The sequence below is a fragment of the Hyperoodon ampullatus genome (assembly GCF_949752795.1).
Source record: "Hyperoodon ampullatus genome assembly, chromosome: 20".
Lineage (NCBI taxonomy): Eukaryota > Metazoa > Chordata > Mammalia > Artiodactyla > Ziphiidae > Hyperoodon > Hyperoodon ampullatus.
In genome coordinates, this window is record NC_136933.1 from 11,158,039 (window position 1) to 11,181,165 (window position 23,127).

At 42.4% G+C, this 23,127-nt stretch overlaps 1 protein-coding gene across 1 annotated transcript in view; it reads left to right on the forward strand.

Annotated features, from left to right (window-relative positions):
• Positions 1-23,127, forward strand: part of FUT10 (fucosyltransferase 10) — a gene marked incomplete at both ends in the record, with an annotated part of 60,107 nt that overhangs the window by 31,372 nt on the left and 5,608 nt on the right. Inside the window, one exon of the mRNA XM_079726791.1 lies at positions 16,984-17,819. Within this exon, the coding sequence (XP_079582917.1) occupies positions 16,984-17,819 (836 nt within the window). The remainder of the gene's footprint in view (positions 1-16,983; positions 17,820-23,127) is intronic.

Below are 23,127 nucleotides of genomic sequence, written 5' to 3' on the forward strand. Positions count from 1 at the left end.
TTCAAAAATCATCAATCTTCTCTTGTGTTTGATTATCCCTACATTCCTCCTTGCCCTCTTAATTATTTTAAACAATTTCTAAACATTATATCATCTTACATTTCCTTTTTTGATACTTTTTAACCTAGAGCTAATAATCGTCTTTTAAAAATTGTGTAGTTTTTATTAATTCATTATCATTAATTTTATTTTAACAGTTTTCCATCCGATATATGAAATGCCTATCTATGTAGGTAGAATTTTTGTGTATATAAAACAAATAAATTTTAGGTACATAAAGTTTAAAAAATAAATGGTCTGACGTATTAGATAATCTATTCATTTTATTTCTCCTCCAGGGAACATTTGTTCTGCACACCTCTCCCGCTCAGTTTAGACTTGTTACTTGCTAATTCTGCTGCCTCTCCCGTCGTGGAGCACAGGCTCCGGACGCGCAGGCTCAGCGGCCATGGCTCACGGGCCCAGCCGCTCCGTGGCATGTGGGATCTTCCCGGACCGGGGCACGAACCCATGTGCCCTGCATTGGCAGGCGGACTCCCAACTACTGCGCCACCAGGGAAGCCCCTGAGGGTTTTTTTATTTTTTCTTTGCTGCTTTGTGATGGACTCCTTATTTCCTAGGTCTATTTCCCACTTTCTTGACTTACTTCCTTGAGTGGCTGCAGCCCCTTCTAACTGTTTCCTAAGAAGAGTATAAGGCAAGTTTATCCTCCTTCAGAATTTTGAAAGATTTGCTCCGTTGGGTTCCAGAAGTTTGATGTCATTCTGATTCTTTTTCCTTTGTAAGTGAACTTTGTGACCAGTCAGTCACACAGGCTAATTTAATTAAGGGGTGTTAGATTTCTGATTTTGGTACAGCTTTCTGTCTTTGAAGGAAAGGTACCATAAGTACTAACTAAGAATACCGGTAGCTGGAATTGGGTTCACCTTTATATATACCTCTTTGTATATATACCTCTTTGTATCTGGTAGTATTTTGCTTCCCATTCCTTTGTAAATAACCAGTTTTCTAAAAATTCATGGTGTTGTGGCTTGGTGTGGGTCTTTTTTTCCCATTGCAATGGACACTTAGGCCTGTGAATGACATGGCCAGTATTTTCTGTCTTGCCTTGCATGGCTCTGAGGTTGAAGAGTGAATTGACTGGATCGAATTGCAGTTCCAATGGTATAGTCATTGCTGAGTGTTTCTGAGGCCTTTTTAGCTTCTCACTGGTTCACTATTTATTCCCAGGGCTTCGCTTTTGCTTTCCTTGGCTCTGTATTTATGTCTTTGAAGATATTTTGAGGGCTTCTTCAAAAAAGTAGCTTGGTAATGTTGATTTCGAAGGTCGAGAGTTTCACTGCTATTGAGGGCTTCACTGTCCCAGGTCTTTAGACTTAAAGACAATGAAAACGTGTAGTTAGTAAGGGCGGGTTTTAAATATGGTGCATTGTAATTTAATCATTGCTCATATGTTAACTCTGTCGAAGTGGTTTGAGTGGCCTGTATAATGTTCACGAGGAGGTGTGACTCAGTGTTCAACCAGAATTGGCTGGTAGTGGTCAGATGCCTGTCCTGAGCTGTGAATGGTGAATGCCTGGCAAGTACAGTTAAGAGGTTTTTTTTTGGCCGGGGGGGGGGGGTGGTACGCGGGCCTCTCACTGTTGTGGCCTCTCCCGTTGCGGAGCACAGGCTCCGGACGCGCAGGCTCAGCGGCCATGGCTCAGGGGCCCAGCCATTCCGCGGCATGTGGAATCTTCCCGGACCAGGGCACGAACCCGTGTCCCCTGCATCGGCAGGCGGACTCTCAACCACTGCGCCACCAGGGAAGCCCAGTTAAGGGTTTTGAGTTTCAAAACTCTCTGATGCTGCTGAGTGAGATTCACATGTGCTTTGTTTAGAGCTGGTCCTGAAATGGTCTTCCAGATTATCCCCTCTTAGTTTGGCATGTTGTTGTTTTAAACCCCAAGTGAAGATTTTTCTAAAGATTCCTTTTCTAATTAACTAATGGTACCAGGCAGTTTTTCATTCAAGATGGAGCCATTCAGTAAAGTGGAAACCAGCACCTCCTCTTCAGCATAGCTGCTAGGGAGCAGATTAATAGAAATACTGCTCCGTGGTTCATGTTGGCCTCATTCCAGCTGAGCTGTAGATTAAAACTACTTCAGCGTTTCTCTGTCTGTCTCCTTCATCCTGATTTTGTGTTATTCTGTCTTAATTTTCTTATGTACCTTGGATCAGTGAATGTGATATTTTTCTCCTAACGTCACTCACCAGTTCTAATCCTCTAACTCCTTTTATGCAAGCTCAAAGATATCTCTGTGGTGCCATTATTTTTCCTGAGCACTAGCTCCAAGTTACTGGGGGAGGATTTATTTTCAAGGCTTGGTATCTGAATGGCCTGGACCATAACACCCAGCCGCTATCCACTGCTCGTTATTAGATGGAGGGGACCTGACAATATGGCAGGACACCTGAGTGAAATGGCTGTTCATCAGTAACAGGTGGCTGGCCTGAAGGGTCTGGCTGGGCAGATGGCACTGCTCTGGGGCCCCTGCATGCCAGCTCAGCTCGACAGTTGCAGAGGAGGGAATTGGCTCTGATGTTTCCCTGGGCCAGGATCTCAGCTATGGACTGGACTTCATTACGTACCAGCCGATGGGAGAGTCAACCCAATAACTTTCCATTTCCCAGTCGGGAAATAATTCTGGGAAGATGTTTGGCTCTGTTGGTGCAGTGCAAAGAGCCGCTTTCCTGGCTAACAGGAACCCGCAGACATTTGGCACATGGAAATTTACACGCATGCACACGCCCGAGGCTCACGAGTCTTAGCCCTCACCAGATATGTAACAAGTGGGAGACTTCTGGCTTTTCACTTGAGAAATTTCCAGTGCAAGTCCATGGAAGCTTCCCCACGGGCCTTTTAAAGGCTGGACTGCTTTCTTCTCCCACAGTCACCACCAGCATGCAGAACCTCCCTCCTGTGGCTGCTGCAGGATCACAGCTATCGCCCGACTGCCTAGCAACAAAGCAGATTCCATCCGTTCCAGCCTCAGATGCCAATAATTTTCAGTGCCTACCAGCTCCCTGGGCAGTATTAGAATCAAGGAAGAGGCAGAGAACTGAAAAGTGATGGTTTCCTTGGGTCAGGGTAAGGTTAACATTCTAAAAAATCAAATACTCAAGGTCTGTTTCCCTTGAAGGGTAGGGTCACTTAACGATTCCCTGAAGGCATCGGTTTGAATCCTCTCTTCCCCTCTCAGTTACCCCATCCTTTCATCCTGGAAGTTTTTTCCTCCATCCCCTAGTATCTAGCCAACTCTCAGATGTTTCCTCGAAGTAAGTAAATAGGGCCTCAAGGTCAGAATGGAGACCACCTCCTGAACAAAAGCCACTTCACACATTTTTATTAGATTAGGTTCCCACAGCTGGGATTATCTCTGTACTAAAAGCTGTTTGTGTTGGGCTGCTCTAGTGCATTATTAGAGGCACTGAAATCTACCCCACCTCCCTTTCTATTGTACCTCTGGTCTTTAGTCTTTCGATGCGCTTATAGTTATAACCACAGCAAAACAACGTAGAATGGGAGAACAGTAGCTATGCTTTTCTTTCGATATTTCCAGAGAAGGAATCTGTACAATTTCCTGTAATCAGGGACTGCACAAGCTCTGAGTGAATTTTGAAGTTATTTTATATAGGGACCAGGGTAATGTGATGCTCCCGTAGAGCTGAGAGTGACCATAGATCTTTGACTTTCCCCAAGCCTCAGGGATCCCTCCGGCAGGATCCCTAAAAGATGTTGCCCCAGTCTGTCCTGAATCTTTTGGGTGATGGAAGATCTCACTCTTCTTTTAGCAGTCAACTCTTGAAAGGTGAAGTTTGCATATAACAGATGCACACATTCTAAGTCAGCAGTTGGTGACAATTTATCAGTTAAGACGTTTCCCCTGTGCCCCTCTGGAAGCCAGTCTGCCTCTGCTCTCTGCTATCCCTTTGATCTGATTTCTATCACTATAGGTTAGTTTTGCTCGTTTAGAGACTTTGTATAAATTGAATTGCACACTGTGGACTCTCTTTGGTCTGGCTTCTGTCTCGCAGCATATATTTGAGATTACTCTATTTTCCAGTCAAAAAGAGATGAAACTCTGATTTGTAGCCTACGCTGACAGGCAATAAGACTCATGCCCCTTCTGCCTGGATGATTTTTTCTTTCATGGGAGTGTGGCCTGGGGATGACTAACTGCCTGGAGTTGCCCAGGACTCACGTGGTTCCTCGGATACAGGATTCTCACTGATAAAACTGGAGAAGTCCCAGGCAAGTTGGGATGAGTTGGTCGCCCTAGCCCCCTCTACTAGATACCGTAAAGAACATTAGGGCACCAGGGGAATGAGCATCTGAACAATAGAGGAAAGGCAAGAAAAATGGACATTTTATGTTTCTTCACCTTAAGGCTCAGCTACGAGGAACCCAACTCTGGGAGAATCCCTCTGGAAGCCATGCAGCTATAAGCCATGCAGCTGGAGGACTGGGTTTTTATCACTTACCTGATTTCAACTGATTTTTTAAAAAAATATTTTATATAGTTTGGTTCCCTATTTTATTAAGGACATACTATGCTTCATTACTTTTCTGCTTTCCAGAATACTATTTTAAGAGCTCTGACATTGCCAACATTTAATACTTTTGTGATCAAAAAAAATTGTGAAGTACATATTGAAAGCACCAAGATTAACAAATTAAAATAATAATTATTATTTCAAGGTGCTTGGTTTGATGGGCTCCAGCTTGATTATTTTGATATGTTTAATCTTAAAACTCCAACCACTTTTTCAACTGAATTACAAGGCGTTGCCCTAACGTGGTTTCTCTGAGGATGTGTGCTAATCTCTCGTTTATATCTGAAATAATTCATTCACTGGATGTTAGCCGAACACATTCACCTGCTGATGTTCAAGGAAGCTGTAATCTGCCTGCTCTCCTTCTGGGGGCAGATGAAATTCCTGGCAGTTAACTGTGCCACATAATTTTCCACATAAATTCTGAAGTATGATACTCTTATAAGCATGCAAGACTCCAAGGACAATCTTTCCTAAGTAGCACTGGGGCGATATGGCAGTTTGGGGCTGTATCTGTGAGCCTTTACGTGTTATACAAAGTTTGTGAGACTTTTTTAATGCTTCTCTTCAGAGAGGTGTCTCATTTTTTCCTCTAATTTTTGGATGTTTAAAATGTACACAATTAAGGCATAAATATATCACTAACACAATTTAAACAACAAAGAAATCTACCAAGCAAAGAAGGAAAGTTCAACCTTACTTTCTTAATCCCCATCCCAGTTAGATTATTGGTTATCCTTCAGAATTTTTGTGTATAATTGAATTCAGCCTGTAGTTTTGTCTGTTTTTTTCTTAAACTGAATCATACCATAGATATATATTGGTTTTTCCATTTAAACATATGTTTTAAAGATTTTTGTCGTGTTAGTCTATATCAATTTACTTCATTATTTTTAAAGTTATGTTGATTTATTGGTATAGAGGTACCTAAGTTTAGTTAACCATTCACCTGTCAATGGTTATTTAGGTTGCTGTTTTTCTGTTACATTACCATGAACGTACTTCTATGTCTTTGCCCATATATACTCTTATTTCTCTAGATATTTGAGAATAGAGTCGCTGGGTTAATGGATAAATTAAGTTAAACTTTGGTACATACTGCCAGGTGGGCCTCAACAAGGCTGTACCAATTTCCCCTCAAAGTTTGAATTCTTTTAACATGTGAAAAATTTGAAACAAAATGAAAATGGTATGTATATGTATAGCTGATTCAGTTTGTTATACAGCAGAAACTAACACACCATTGTGAAGCAATTATACTCCAATAAAGATGTTAAAAAAAATGAAAATGGACAATTAAATTTTGCAAGCTCAAACAGCAAATTGGGAATTTGCTCTGCTTTTAATAAAATCTTATTTATTGCTTACTTATACATTCGATTCCTATAAAGCTCAGAAAAGACAAGACACTTGGCTTATTTATTTAACTTGCCAGTTATAATTTCATGGACTTCGCATGAGCTCAGGATTAGAATGAATTTTAATGATTTTCCATGACTGACTGCTAAGATGTTTCCATAGAATAAACACTAATGAAACTGTGGTCAGCATAGAATAGTCCAGAAATGACCTCCGCCTAGAAATCTTCCATACCAAAGATCAGTTAAGAGTCTAGTTCTTTAGCTTTTCCTTACTATCCCATTTTTTAATTCTTGTAACTCACTACTTCTTTCTCAAATCATTGACTCTGTCAAATTTTTTTTTGCAAAGAATTAATAACTGGATGTCAAAGTGTTGCTAAGACTTCATTATTTTTTTAATGGGGTGGTAGTATCACTAGTCTACCATTAAGTACTATCATAAGTAATTAAAATAAAATTGCTATATTTGTCAGAGTAAATGAGGCAGGAGAAAGGTCCTAAGATGATGTAGTGATTTTATCATCAATTCATTTTACCTCTTTCTCCCTAACTTAATATATATCCTTTTATTTTTTTTTAATAAATTTATTTATTTTACTTGCTTTTGTTTTTGGCTGTGTTGGGTCTTCATTGCTACGCATGGGCTTTCTCTAGTTGCACCGAGCGGGGACTACTGTTCGTTGCGGTGCGTGGGCTTCTCATTGCAGTGGCTTCTCTTGTTGCAGAGCACAGGCTTTAGGCACGCGGGCTTCAGTAGTTGTGGCTCGTGGGTTCTAGAGCACAGGCTCAGTAGTTGTGGCGCACGGGCTTAGTTGCTCCGCGGCATGTGGGATCTTCCCGGACCCGAGCTTGAACCCGTGTCCCCTGCATTGGCAGGCGGATTCTTAACCACTGCGCCACCAGGGAAGCCCTATCCTTTTATGTTTACAGAAACCTGTTGACCTCGTCAGGTGGAGATGCAGGTCATGAAATCAAGCAGCTAGGACTGTGAACTGAAATTCCTGTGATGGGACTGATATAATTTGCAGATGACACTTGTATGAAGGGTTTTCAATACTTTGACTTAATTTTAAGATTTCTGTTTTTAGAATTCCCAGTGGTTCCACATTTGAGCTCTATCCCCTTGACAAATACTTGCCATTAACACCCAATTTCTACTTTTACTTCTTGCTCTTTCTCTACCTCTTCTTGCCCAAATAAGCTTAGGCCTGGCGTTTGCAGAGTAAGATCAAAAAAATGCATCTATATTTATTTTCCAAATATCTTTGAGTACCTGCTACATCCCAGGCACTATGTTAGGATCTTCAGGCAAAGATGAAACAAGACATGGGTCCTTGAAAACCTCCCTGTCTGCTGGAGGGCTGGATAGGTACTCACATAATTACAGTTGAGTATGATAAATGCTATAGTTCAGGCCTATTCAATAGACCACGAGATAATCGGATAGGGAACAACGAATTTCCAAATTGGGCAACTTGGAAATCTCTTCCTGTAGAAGAATTCACCTCCTCCAGGTCCACTGGCAGTAGCAATTTAGCCTGTTTTAGAAGACGAGCAGCGGGGTCTCATCTATAAGATCGCTTCTCAGTACAGCAACACGCAGACTTCCCAAACATTAGGCCACAGACTAATACCATCGTCATTCAGATGGATCAGGCTGCAAGTATGGAGAACGTGACCAAAGGTGGCTTAGGGACTTCCTGGTGGCACAGTGGTTAAGAAGCCACCTGCCAATGCAGGGGACACGGGTTCAAGCCCTGGCCCGGGAAGATCCCACATGCCATGGAGCACCTAAGCCTGTGCACCACAACTACTGAGCCTGAGCTCTAGAGCCCGTGAGCCACAACTACTGAGCCCGTGCGTAGAGCCTGTGCTCTGCAACAAGAGAAGCCACCGCAATGAGAAGCCCATGCACTGCAACGAAGACCCAACGCAGCCAAAAATAAATAAATTTATTTATGTATTTATTTATTTATTTAAAAAGTGGCTTAGCAATCAAGGCATTTATTTCTTAAATCAGCCAGAAATCTGGGGTAGGCTACCCTGTTTGTTCAGCAGTTCACCATGTCATAGAAGCATCCTCCTCCTCTGCCATTTCTGCACATGGTCATCTGACGGCTGTGGCTGCTGAAACCTCTGTGACCTCACCTACCTGAGCATGTCCATCAACCCCCAGACTTTGTGTGATGACCTCCCTCTCTGAGCAGCCTCATTTTCTCACTCCATGTCTTGTACTTTTGCTCCCAAACACCTGCTCACTTGTTGTTGGCACTGCAGCTTTGGAGGGCAGGTGGGGATATACTGAGCCACGAAGCAAGGCATCTCACCTGTTAGGCTTCCCGCGTCAGGATGAGAGTGTATGAGGGGATTTTCATTTCTGATTTTGGAGCCCACGGTCTCTATGGGATAGGGTGTGTTTGGGGACAACTTTTATCTTTCTTTGAGTATGAACAATTACAACATGAACTATTATCACTGTGAATTTTTTTCAAGCCATATTAGCTGTGACTCTACTGAAGAGTTGTAGTAAATACGTTCTTATTTGAATCTTACCTACACATGCTCACATACTGACACACTGGCACACTCATGCACGCTCAGACACTCGTACGCCCCGATGTGAAGCACTGCTTTCCTTTGGGATATGGATGATCTTTCTTCTCCTCCCCTTCCCCTCTACCCTCTGGTGGTTCTTTTATGTTTTTTTAGTGCAATAAATTTCTTGTATCGAGCATTTATTATACGAGGAATTGGATGAAAAAATTTAAATAAAATAACAATTATAGAAAGTATTTATGTTCTTTGCTTTATGCGTTTACTGTCTCTTTTTGACTGCCATAGGAGGGGTGCATTTTATTTGTTTGTGGTATTAAACTTGGGCCTATAAAATATAATTTATTCATTATGTTACTAAGGATTCTTAATGTGGACCTAAAATCCTTGGTCAAGATTAGATTTTCTGTGTATATTAGAAAATCAAGCTGAGAGTATCCTAGACATGATTAACTTTGGAGGACAGTTTTTTCTTTCTTTCTTTCTTTTTCTTTCTTTCTTTCTTTCTTTCTTCCTCCCTCCCTCCCTCTCTCCCTTCCTCCTTCCTTCCTTCCTTCCTCCCTCCCTTCCTTCCTTCCTTCCTCATTGCATGGCTTGCAGGATCTTAGTTCCCCAACCAGAGATCGAACCCGGGCCCTGGCAGTGAAAGCACCAAGTCCTAACCACTGGACTGCCAGGGAATCCCCTGGAGGACAGTGCTTTATTCTGCACTGTTCTCTCTTGGGCAGAGAGAGACTCTAAGGAAAGTTTATTTTTCCAGGTCATAGCTTCCAACTAGGGTCAAAAAGTGGCTCAAAGGCTAAGTGGGATGGAATGATTTGGCAGTTCTGTATCTACCTGGTGGGTAGACTTGCTTTGGAAAAAGCGCTCAGTTGTTGTCTTATTTATTTATTTATTTGGTTGCACCAGGTATTAGTTGCAGCAGGCGTGCTCCTTAGTTGTGTTTTGCCGGCTCCTTAGTTGCGGCACATGTGCTCCTTAGTTGTGGTTGGCAGGCCTTTTAGTTGCGGCATGTGTGGGATCTAGTTCCCTGACCAGGGATTGAACCCGGACCGTCTGCATTGGGAGCGTGGAGTCTTAACCACTGTGCCCCCTGGGAAGTCCCTCAGTTGTTGTCTTGATCCTTGGTTTCAGAGGATGTCATTAGCTTGGAGTGGTTTGCTGTATTCGGGATTGACTTCTGTAAAATGTGCCTCCAGCCAGGCGTCTAAGGCAGATGCATGGATGGCCTGCTCTGAAATTCTAGTTGCTAGTTCAGAGTTTAGATTTTTGTCCCACAAAGTGGAAAACTTGGGAGAATAAATATTGAAATGACTGTGTATTCTCAATGGAATAATACTACATGACTGTTAAAAAGACTAGGGCAGAGGGCTTCCCTGGTGGCGCAGTGGTTGAGAATCTGCCTGCTAATGCAGGGGACATGGGTTCAAGCCCTGGTCTGGGAGGATCCCACATGCCGTGGAGCAACTAGGCCCGTGAACCACAACTACTGAGCCTGCGCGTCTGGAGCCTGTGCTCCGCAACAAGAGAGGCCACGATAGTGAGAGGCCCACGCACCGCGATGGCCCCCGCTGGCCACAACTAGAGAAAGCCGTCGCACAGAAACGAAGACCCAACACAGCAAAATAAATAAATAAAATTAATAAACTCCTACCCCCAACATCTTCTTAAAAAAGAAAGACTAGGGCAGCCGTCTCTGCCCTGACGTGGACATATCTCCATGGTAGTTTCCTGGACAATGCCAGGTTCACAACAGTGTGGATAGCCTGTATTCATTTAGGTAAACAAAATTTCCTTAATTCTAAAAGGCATTGTTCTTTTTCAAATTTAGTATCTCTGAAGTCAGCATGTATTTTGCATTTCTAGCCTTCCCCTGAGCATCGGCAGTAATGTAGTTGTGATTGCCTGTGTGGGCACGAACTGGGCTGTCCTTCCACCTGGCACGATGGGACCGCTGCAGCCCTTGGATGTTTCCATCCACAAACCAGTGAAGGGCCATTTGAGGAAAATATGAGTCAAGCTGGTGTCGGAAACCTTTCTTTGACATCTTCTGGTCATGCCAAGAAAGCATCAGCATCAAAACTTGGGAATGGGTGTCAGTGGTTTGGGAGAAAAATCTCAGAGATGATAGTGGAGCACTCTTTTAAGCAGTGCTGTGTTGCTAGCAGTCTTTTTTCTTTTCTTTTTTAAAAATAAATTTATTTTATTTATTTGTTTTTGGCCGCGTTGGTTCTTCGTTGCTGCGTGCGGGCTTTCTCTAGTTGCGGCGAGTGGGGGCTACTCTTTGTTGTGCTGCGCGGGCTTCTCATTGCGGTGGCTTCTCTTGTTGTGGAGCACAGGCTCTAGGCACGTGGGCTTCAGTAGTTGTGGCTCGCGGGCTCTAGAGCACAGGCTCGGTAGTTGTAGCGCACGGGCTCAGCTGCTCTGCAGCATGTGGGATCTTCCCGGACCCGGGCTTGAACCCGCGTCTCCTGCGTTGGCAGGCGGATTCTTAACCACTGCGCCACCGGGGAAGGCCACAGGATTCTTGCTAAAGGCAGCCGGGGGACTGAGCCGTCAAGTGTCGGGGGTGAGGAACTTGGTCAGAGGTCAAGGTGGGGCATTCTCGCTAGACCAACATAGCCGGATTGCCTGCTGAAACTGGGCTCTGCAGGCCAGGGAGGCGGCCAGCTGAGCTTGAGGCGTAGTGAGCAGAGGGCGCAGGACAGAACTTGGACTCGCAGAACGAGCTGTCCGCATCCACGTGCGCAGGGTCTGCACGGCGTGGGACAGAGCCAGGGGTGGAAGGAACGGGGTCAGGCACACCTGCATTCTAGCGTGGAACCTGGAGGGGTCTGAGAGTTCTGAACGGAACCTGCCCTTCAGCTGCAGGTTCCTTTGAGGGCCTTGAAAGCTGGGGTGGAGGTTGTCTGGTGGGGACTCTTTCAGTGGTGGAGAAACCTTAGAGACAGCACACCCAAGAGCTTCAGGAGGCAGCTGGGCAGTGGGGACAGACAGGGCAAGACCCCGAGGAGGGAGAGCAAGTGGGTGTTTCCCCTGTGGGGTCCTGAGCGAATGGAGGGGAAGGTTTGAGGGATTAGGTGAGGGTGAGCCAACAAGTGAGGAAGAATCCTCTCCCTCCTCTTCTCACCCCACGCCAGGCCCCAAAGGGAAGCATGGTTTGTGGCAGAGAATGATGTTAATTTTGAATAGATGTTATCCATATTTGGTGTGAACCATTGCTTTGCACATTGAAAAACGTCATGAATCTATATGTGTGTAAAGGTAGAAGGGTGAAACATTTAGCAGCGTGTTAGATCGATCGATAGCCTTTAAATGTGCAGGCCTATGGTGGGCGGGACGCTCTGCACTCCTGCCTCTGCCCTGCACTGTTAGGAAGGGGACCACAGAGTTATTGACTGGCCCTCAGCATGGGCTCAGTAAGGGGGCTTGAGAACTTTCCACGCCCAGGGGTAGAATGGGCAGATGCCTAGTTGAACATGTATACTGGAGAGAGGACTACATGACCTAGAATTGATTAAGCGGCAAGTAAAAGGACTCCGGAACAGAGAAGATGGGAGAAGAGGGAAAAATATAGGTCTAGAAGTTAGGACTCCTGCCAGAGCCCCTCTGAATTGGCTAGAGCCAGGCTGTCTGCAGAGGTACCTGTGTGGCATTTTCAGTTAACCCTCAGAACCTTAGAGAACATAGATGACCTGATGGGGCTGTGTGGGTAGGTTAAGAAAAGTCACGTGAAATGGCTTTAAAAATAGCAATGAACTATGCAAATGATAATATCATGAGGCAGCCCCTTGGCCTAGATTGTTTTTCCTCCAAAGTTTTAGATTCCTCTATCGGGGTATTTTTGCAGAATCACATTTTATGGGAGAACACCGTTTTACCGTAGAGGTTCTTTTTAGAAACAGGTGACCTCTGGGGGACACTGTGTGGGAGCATTTCTTTTTTCTGAGTGAAGGTGTGCCTCTTCCCAAGTGGGCTGGGTTTAAGCTGGGTAATATTTCCGTGAGTGTCTTGGGAGTGCCAAGAGTAAGTTATTCGACAGAATCAGCCTTGTCGCGGGGCCAGTGATCTCTCTGGTCCTTTACCATTAGCCAGTCTGAAAATTCTGGCCCCCACCAGGGATCTTTAACTCCAGGTACATGACTCAAACTAAATTTTCTTCATAAAGTGGGGTTAATAATATGTGCTGCCTTCTGCTTCTACCCGTTTGTGTGGGAACTATAAAAGAAGAGTATATGCCCCTGCAGAAGAAAGGGAGCACATAAACATATCATAAAGGATGGCCACACCTCTGCTTCTCTGCCATTTCAGATTCAGTCCCCATCATCAGCAATCTGACACCGTTCGCCAGCATTAATTTTATTCCATTTGTGCTCCAAGTTGCAATTCCCTTTACAGTGCACTTTAGTGCTTAAGATCTATCTGTCAGCTGTTAAAGGAACGAATGAATTTGTCAGTGTTCAGTAAACACAAAATAACCCAGAGAAACGAAAGTTTAAATCTGAAGTTGTTAAATGTAAGAGCCAGTGAAGATGGCTGTATAAAACTACTGAACCAATCATACGCAAGTTAGTCACATTTTTATGGATTTATCATAGTTTAACTGATTTTCATTTCTTTAAAGACCCCGGTTCCAACTCTTGTTATAGTGGGCATTGCCCTGGAGTCAGAGCTAGATAACTCAGCTGGTTCCTGAGCCACATCTGATGCCTTTCAGAAACTGCTCAATATCACCACTCACATTCTAGGTCGTGATATCCTCAAAGAAGTATTTTAGGTCTGTTATGGTTCTGATTTTAGAATTCTTAAGTGTTTACCATCTGAAGCTCTAAGTTTAGGAGAAGAGCTTGCTGGGCAAAATGACATATGTTTTTTCATCTTCCTCAGAGAATTTTAGTTTGGAAGAAAAACCTGTTTTAATGTGATTGTGTGTGTGTGTGTGTGTGTGTGTGTGTGTGTGTGTATCTTAGGGAAGTAACTAGGAAATACTTTTTTTTTTTTTTTTTTTCGGTACACGGGCCTCTCACTGTTGTGGCCTCTCCCGTTGCTCCGGACGCACAGGCTCAGCGGCCATGGCTCACGGGCCCAGCTGCTCTGCGGCATGTGGGATCCTCCCGGACCGGGGCACGAACCCGCGTCCCCTGCATCGGCAGGCGGACTCTCAACCACTGCGCCACCAGGGAAGCCCTAGGAAATACTTTTTAAAGTAGCAAATAATGGGAAATGTGTCTGGAAAGTTAGGTCCCTTAAACTTTCCTCTCTATTAAAGAGGCATTCCCCCACTATTAAAGATAGTCCCACTCCTACAAATGAAACAGAAGTCAGATGTATGAGAACCTCAAGCTCTCATTTTTAAAAAACTGTGTTTGTTTTTAGGGCATGAATATAAATAAATGTTTCTTGCTCAGATTCTGCAGGCTTCTTTTCTGCTACAGATTGCACATCTGAGGGACCTTACGCTCTTCTCTCCTTCCTCCCAACATCAAACAGCAGCAACTTGGTTGAATGAGCCTGGAAGCCTCGCCTCTAGTTATAATGAATGAAAAGCTCATTATAACTGGTACCAGTTTCAAGTCTCATTCCTATTACCAACACACAGACCTAGATACTGGCCCTGAAAAGGTCTCGACAGCCATTTTTAGTTCCTCTTATAATACTTCACTGATGTAGCCACACACTGATGAAAGGCAGGCCCTCTCCATTCTCTGAAGCACTGGAGGTAGGCTTTGTGTCTTTCTGCTCTGCATTTTGGATCTTTGCCGTGGCAACCACAGGGTAAGGCAGATTAAGAATCACCCATGTGCCAGATAACAGCGGCAGACAGCCACTCGTGTGGCCATCTCAAGGCACCTGTGCCAGATCCCCCAGTTAATTCTAGACCCACATTAGTTTTAACCGTATTCCCTGCAGTCTCTAATCTTACATCTGGATCCCTGCCTCTGACTTCTATGGGTTGGACTCTGTTTCTTCCTGTCCCAGGCAGATGGCCTTGATTCTCTGCTCTGCCTTTGGTGGAAGCTTTATGTTCTAACTCAGATTTATGGGTTCAGTTCCCATTGTTGGCCATTTGACCAGCCTAGAACCTTTATGAGCAGCAGCTAGTTCAATGTGATAAATTGCTTTTCCTCTCAAGTTCTCTTTCATGTCTTCATGTTTGGCTATTAACCATTACTGACCATCCAGCTCTGCATGCCATTACATTTCAGGTGTGTGGATGAAATTCTTTTTTGATGCTAAAGGTCCAGTGTAGCAAATGCCAAGTAAACAAATATATGACCATTTTTAGATGTTAGTCTTTCATTCCTGATCATTGAGAAATGAAAGCCTGTTATCAAGACAGTAGTATGTACTTTCTTCAGCAGTTTCTATGGGCTCAGTATATGTCTTCCAGCATAATTTTATTTGTTTTTTTTGTTTGTTTGTTTTTTGTTTTTTTTCGGTACACGGGCCTCTCACTGTTGTGGCCTCTCCCATTGCGGAGCACAGGCTCCGGACGCGCAGGCTCAGCGGCCATGGCTCACGGGCCCAGCCGCTCCGCGGCATGTGGGATCTTCCCAGACCGGGGCACGAACCTGTGTCCCCTGCATCGGCAGGCGGACTCTCAACCACTGTGCCACCAGGGAAGCCCTATTTGTTTTTTTTTTTTAACATCTTTATTGGAGTATAATTGCTTTACAATGGTGTGTTAGTTTCTGCTTTATAACAAAGTGAATCAGTTATACATATACATATGTTCCCATATCTCTTCCCTCTTCCGTCTCCCTCCCTCCCACCCTCCCTATCCCACCCCTCTAGGTGGTCACAAACCACCAAGCTGATCTCCCTGTGCTATGCGGCTGTTTCACACTAGCTATCTATTTTACGTTTGGTAGTGTATACATGTCCATGCCACCCTCTCACTTTGTCACAGCTTACCCTTCCCCCTCCCCATATCCTCAAGTCCATTCTCTAGTAGGTCTGTGTCTTTATTCCCGTCTTACCCCTAGGTTCTTCATGACCTTATTTTTTCCTTAAATTCCATATATATGTGTTAGCATACAGTATTTGTTTTTCCCTTTCTGACTTACTTCACTCTGTATGACAGACTCTAGGTCCATCCACCTCACTACAAATAACTCAATTTCGTTTCTTTTTATGGCTGAGTAATATTCCATTGTATGTATGTGCCACATCTTCTTTATCCATTCATCCAATGATGGACACTTAGGTTGCTTCCATGTCCTGGCTATTGTAAATAGAGCTGCAATGAACATTTTGGTACATGACTCTTTTTGAATTATGGTTTTCTCAGGGTATGTGCCTAGTAGTGGGATTGCTGGGTCATATGGTAGTTCTATTTTTAGTTTTTTAAGGAACCTCCATACTGTTCTCCAAACCTTTCTTGATTAACTGATTCCTCACTGATGTACTGTTGGCACTAAAGAGTATATATTTATTTGAGAGAGTGTGCGCTGGCATTAAATAATTAATTTTTATGAATTCTACCAGAGAATATGTTTTATTATGCTGGAAGAATTTATTTGGTGTGTTTTTCCCCAGTGGATGCTAGAAGATGGATTTTTGTGTGTGTGCCATTTTCTTATATTTAAAAAATCAAATCACAGGGCCAAAAAGTCATCAGTGTCTGGAACACCTTAGAAATTCTGTATTACGTATTGTGATAATTGTCTTAATTCTTCTTTCTCAGTTATAGAGATAACTTCTTCCTGATTGGGTCTCCACGCACACAGTCAGGAAACAGTGGCTTACCATATCCATCATTTCTGTCTGCACATTATCATGTTTCAAAGATTTCCCCAATTAATCCTGTGGAAGCTGGAATCACTCATAACTATAATCCTGTTATGCCTTCTTTATTTCTTGATGTGCTTGTTAATTCATGTCCATCCTGTAGCAGTCTGTAACAGTGCTATTATCAGCTCTTAAGTCTTTAAAAGCCTCTTGTCTACCATTTTTACTAAGGTTGATTCGCGGCGCTTTGTTGAAATTGATCATTTTGGATTTAAAAAAAAATATTTTCCTGTATATTTGTTCTGGCTACTTTTGCATGATTTCACTTTTTTTCAGTTAATCAATCTGCCAAGCTGGTTGCTTTTCCGTTTTTGGCTTCCTTTCTCTTGCTTTTTGTTTTTTAAGAACTGTCTATCTCTTCCTTTCTCCTTCCCTCTCTGAGGCAATGCCTCTGGAAGAAAAGCCAGGAGGCAGTGGAATAAATTCTTTAGAATCAGGATAGACACTTCTCCCATTTCCCTTTTCATAAAATGAGAAAGAGGGTCCCTTTCCTTGGTCATTCTCTCCCTGAGCAGTTTCTAGGGTGAAAGCTTCATGATTGACTGCCAGGCATTTTGAAGACACTGTAATATGCTGCTTATTTATAGCCTCAAACTCCTCTCTATACTAATCTTAACCAGGTGGACTCAAACTTAAACCCCAGAGTTCTTTGGACACACTACATTGTCTTTTCTTCTCCTAGGTACTGACTTTAACATAGATAGCTTACCTCTGCCTCGGAAAGCCCATCATGACTGGGCCCTTTTTCATGAAGAGTCTCCGAAAAACAATTATAAGCTCTTTCACCAGCCAGTCATCACCTTGTTCAACTACACGGCCACCTTCAGCCGGCATTCCCACCTGCCACTAACTACGCAGTACCTGGAGGGCACAGAAGTCCTGAAGTCACTCCGATACCTGGTCCCCTTGCAGTCCAAAAACAACCTTCGAAAAAGCCTCGCTCCTCTGGTGTACGTACAGTCCGACTGTGACCCACCCTCAGACAGAGACAGCTACGTTCGAGAGCTGATGACGTACATTGAGGTCGATTCTTACGGCGAGTGTTTGCGAAACAAAGCTCTCCCTCAGCAGCTGAACGGTCCAGCCTCTATGGACGCTGGTGACTTTTATAGGATCCTTGCCCGGTATAAGTTTATCCTTGCTTTCGAGAATGCGGTTTGCGATGACTACATCACTGAGAAGTTCTGGAGACCTCTGAAACTGGGGGTCGTCCCTGTATATTACGGATCACCCAGCATCGCAGACTGGCTTCCAAGTAATAGAAGTGCTATCCTGGTGTCAGAATTTTCTCACCCTAGAGAACTGGCAAGTTACATCAGACAGCTGGATCACGACGACAGACTATACCAGGCCTACATAGAATGGAAGCTGAAGGGTGAGATCTCGAATCAGCGACTTCTCACTGCTCTCAGGGAACGGAAATGGGGGGTGCAGGACATCAAGCAGGACAACTACATCGACGCATTTGAGTGTATGGTGTGCTCCAAGGTGTGGGATAACATTAGGCTCCAGGAAAAGGTAAGCGAATCCAGGTTTGGCAGGGAGGTGCTGGGGTGGCCGTCTGGATGTTCTCTGCTGCTCTGCATTGTTCTGTGGCAGCTGCCCCATCACTGGTCCTCACTTCTATCAGAGAGGCCAGGCTCTGAGGCAAGGGTGACTATTTCATTTCTATTCTTTGAGGACTGTCATGAAGTTGACTAGTCCTGTCCCTCTTCCTGAAGGCCTTAAATTCTCCTTTATTGTTTCTTCTGGAGGATAATGTATTGCAGGTGCTGGGCAGTAATACAAGGAAGCTGCAGGGGAAGGAGAAGGCCAAAAAATTTAAAATATGGAAAGTTCTGAATCTCATCCACATGGTCAGTCCTTTAACCTCTCCATCAAGGCTGTGGTTTATGCCAGACCCCTTATGCTCATGCCCCATGGACTGCCGTTTTGAAACTTATTTTCATTTCATATACACACTCAGTTAACCGCTCTCTCTCTGTCTCTCTCTCTCTCTCACTTCCTCTCACTCCCTGATTGTTGCTCTTTCTGTGTGTGGTACACACACATGCTTATTAATATAAAGAGAATATTCAAATAATGTTGGGGATAACCCTTAAAAGACTTCTTTTTCTTAAATTATTAAAATTAAAGCTCTTAGTAACATCTTCAAATTCTAGATGCTCTTTTTTTAAAATTAATTAATTAATTATTATTGTTTGGCTGCGTTGGGTCTTCATTGCTGCGCGCGGGCTTCCTCTAGTTGTGGGGAGCGGGGGCTACTCTTCATGGCGGTGCGTGGGCTTCTCATTGTGGTGGCTTTTCTTGTTGCGGAGCACGGGCTCTAGACACATGGGCTCAGTAGTTGTGGCATGCGGGCTCAGTAGTTGTGGCTCGCGGGCTCTAGAGCGCAGGCTTGGTAGTTGTGGCGCACGGGCTTAGTTGCTCCACGGCATGTGGGATCTTCCCGGACCAGGGCTCGAACCCGTGTCCCCTGCGTTGGCAGGCGGATTCTTAACCACTGCGCCACCAGGGAAGCCCTCTAGATGCTCTTAATGTTTATTTGCTTACTTTATTATTTATGACAGGAATGGTTCCACTTTATAGAGAAGCAAATTCATTAAAATGAAACTTGTTGAAAGAAAAAGATTACTTTCTTCTATCTTTGAAATCTAAAAATAAAATGAGATGGCCCTACTTGGCTGTCACCCATCACTTCCTTGACTCCCATATACACATAACGTTTTATCTAAATTCTCTGAAGGCAGACAATTTTGTTAAATATTTAAAAGTTTATTTTAGCTAGCATAGAAATTTCAGGCCAAACATAAACCTAAATAGTGTGTGGAATTATTTTAATGTATTGAACACATACTGTATGAGGCTTTCGTGTGCTAAATATGTATATGCTTAGACAAATTTAAAATATGTGAAACATTTTTTTCCTAATTTTAATAATTATGAGAATTTAAATTATTTTATCTGGTTTCTTATAACAAAGTTTTATTCATAAAATCTTTATTTTAAGCTGAGCGTCTTGGTCAGCAACAGGAACACTAAATATTACATCATTCTTCTCAGGGAATGCATCCTGATTTCCAGTGACTTCCTTTATGACCTAATTTATAGGGCCACCTTACAGCAAAAACCAAAATACACACACACATACACATGCCACTGCAAAAAACACATGAGAAAGTAGAGACCACATTAATTGCCCATGCTATACCAATGATTGATTCTGAAAATATATCAAGGCAGAAAACAGTACTTCTGAGGATGATGGTTTGCCTGGGCTCATTTTCACGATTCTTTTCGATGTTGGAGATTATATTCACAGAAAACTGAAAGAAGCACACAAACCCTAACTGCTCCCGCATCTCACAGAAACCCTATTGGGGTGATTACTGGGGACAGGAAAATAGTGTATAGTGACATTGGGCAATAGCTTTTTCAAAGATATAGGAGGCTACATACATTCGTGCATTTCCCACGGAACCAGCTGTCTGGTTGTGGTATTTCAGAGTGCCTGAAGGTGGTGTAGTTAAATGCCCTTCTCTCTGGAGTCTTCGAGGAGAAACAGAGTAAGCTGTCCTCCAGCATGCTCTTATTCCTCCCAGAGAGGTGGTCCATGGAGGTGACTGGAAGGCTCTGCTTGCATTTCAGAGAACTTGGTACAATTCTCAAATGCAAATGTGCTCATTATTGAAAAGCAGAACAAAACATACCATGAAAATAAATTAAAGGGTATTAGGCCAGCTGTTTTCATATGTGTTTATAAGATTTGTTACAGCTTATATATATGGTATGCCTTAAAGTAAGCTATGTAAATGTTTCTTCACTTTTTCTCTTTCAGACAAATAAAAGCTGAAAGAAATAATTTGATCTCCTCAACTCTGATTATTTTTTATCTTAGAATTGATAGTAGTTTAAATCATGGTATTTAGATGTAGAAAACACTATTAGAATATTCAATGCATTTCCCCTTCCTCTATTCTGCTTCCTCCTCTCATAAATGTACAAAGCTAGTGTATTAGTTATCTACTGCTGTTTAAACAGTAGTGCCACAAACTTAGTGGCTTAAAACAACAAACTTTTGTTATTTCACAGTCTCTGTGGGTTAGGATTCTGGTCATGGCTTACCTGGGTTTTCTGGAAGGCTGCAATCAAAGTGTCAGTCAGGGCGCTGGGTTCTCATCTAGAGGCTTAACTGGGGACAGGTCTGCTTTCAAACTCACATGCTTGTTGGCAGATTCAGTTTCCTGAGGTTGTAGGACTGAGGGCTTCAGTTTCCTGCTGGCTGTAGGCTGTAGGTTGCCCTCAGCTCCTAGAGGCCACCCACAGTTCCCTGTCCTGTGCTTCCCCCACATGGCTGCTTGCTTCCTCAAAGCCAGCAAGGGAGGGGGAGATGCCAAGACCAGTGCTACAGTCTCATGAGTGTAACCACATACATGTAATCACATACATCCTCTCACCTTTGTCATATTCTATTGGTTAGAGGCAAGTGACAAGTAACACCCACACTCGAGGGGAGGGGATAACACAAGGGCATGAATACCAGGAGGTGTGGATATCATGGGGCCATCTTGAATCTGTTCCTCACACCTAGCGAATCTGAGTGGGCTTATTCTCGGTGTCGTTTGCTTGATTTATGCAGGGGAATGTCTTTCAGTATTGAAGAGACCAGCCCAGGAGTTAATGTTAGTTAAAGAACATTTATTGATACATTATCCTGTCCTCAAAGAGGCTATAATAGGGGAGACAACATGGAATAACCAGGAATATAACTTTACAGAATTGGGATAAACTTTAAAAAATTAGCTTTATTGAGGTATAATTGATGTACAATAAACTGCATATATTTAAAGTTTACAGTTGGATTAGTTATTACATGTGCAAACACCTGTGAAACCATCACCTCAGTCAAGATGACAGACATTTCTATTCTCCCCTAAACGTTTCCTCATGTCTGTTTGTAACCTATCCCTTTTCCTCCCGCTTCTTCAGGCAACCACTCATCTGCTTTTTGTCACTTTTGACAAAGAAGCCAAGGCAGTTTTCTAGAATTTTGTATACATGGAATCATGTAGTGTGTATTCTTTTGTGTCTGGCTTCTTTCATCCTGCATGATAATGTTGATGTTTATCCACAATTCTGTGTGTATCAAGAGTCCATTTCTCTATATTGCTGAAGTTTGGATATACCAAAATTTGCTTATCCACGTGCCTGTTTCCAGTTTTTGCCTATTACAAATAAAGCTGCTGTGAACATTCATGTACAGATCTTTGTATGGATATATGCTTTCACTTCTCTTCCGTAAATACCTAGGAGTGGATTGGCTAGGTCATATGGTAGATGTACGTTTAACATTTTGAGAAACGACTAATTTATTTTCTAGAGTTTCTCCATCTTTCATTCCTGCCAGCATTGTATGAGAGTTCATTCATTAACAGTTGGTGTGTGGTCAGTCTTCTAATTTTTGCCTTTCTATTGGGTGTATAGTATATCTCACTGTGGTTTAATTTACATTTTCTTAATAACTAATGATGTTGAATATCTTTTAATGACTTATTTGCTGTCAATATCTTCTTTTGTGATATACCTCTTTAAGTCTTTTGCTCATTTTTAAAAAACTGGGTTGTTTGACTTGTTATTCTTGACTTGTAAGAATTCTTTATATACTGTGAATACAAGTCATTTGTCAATTATAAAATTAACAAATGTTTTCTTCCAGTCTGTGGGTTGTCTTTTCATTTTCTTAATAGTGTCTATAGAAGTGTAAAGTTTTTAATTTTGATGAAGTCCAGCTCATAATTTTTTCTTTTATATCTTGTGCTTTTTGTGGCTTGTTTAAAAAAACCTTTGTCTAACCCAAGGTCTCTAAGATTTGCTTCTGTTTTCTTCTAGAAGTTTTGTTGTTTTAACTTTTACATTTAGGTCTATGATCCACTTAGAGTTAATTTTTGTGTTGTGGTATAATGTAAGAGTTGAGGTTTGTTTATTTGGATATCCAATTGTATCAGCCTCATTTGCTGGAAAGATTATTCTTTCCTGATTGAATTACCTTGGCTTCTTTTTAAAAAAATCAGTTGGCCATATATGCATGGGTCAGTTTCTGTGCTGATCAGTATATCTATATTTGAGTACTGTTGCTTTATAATAAGTCTTGAAATGAGCTAGTGTTAATCTTCCAACTTTGTTCTTTTTAAAAATTATTTTCACTATTTTTGGTCTTTTGCTTTTCCACATAAATTTTAGATTCATTTTGTCAGTTTCTACAAAAATGCTTGATGGGATTTTCATTGGGATTTTGTTGAATCTATATGTCAGTTTGGGGAGAATTGACAACAATATAGAGACATTTAATCAATAAGCATGATATATCTGTTCATTTATTTAGGTCTTCTTTAATTTCTTTAAACAGTATTTTGTAGTTTCTGGTGTACAAGTTTTATAACCCTTTGGTCAAATTTATCCCTAAGAAGTTCACATTTTTGGATACCACAGTAAGTGGTATTTAAAAAAAAAAAAAACCTTTATTTTCCAATTGTTCGTTGCTAATATATAGAAATAAAATTGATTTTGTATGTTTGACCTCGTATACTGCAACCTTGTTAAACTCACTGATTAGTTCTGGTATCTTTTTGTTTTTTTTGAATTCCTAGGATTTTTCTGTGTAAATGATCATGTCATTTACAAATAAAGACAATTTTACTCTTCCCCTGTCCCCCTCAATCTGTCCTTTAATTCTTCCTTTTTCCTCTACTGCACTGACTAGGCATACTCTATGATGGGATTTATGACGGGCCCATCATATCTGCCCCCCACATTTAATTTACATTTC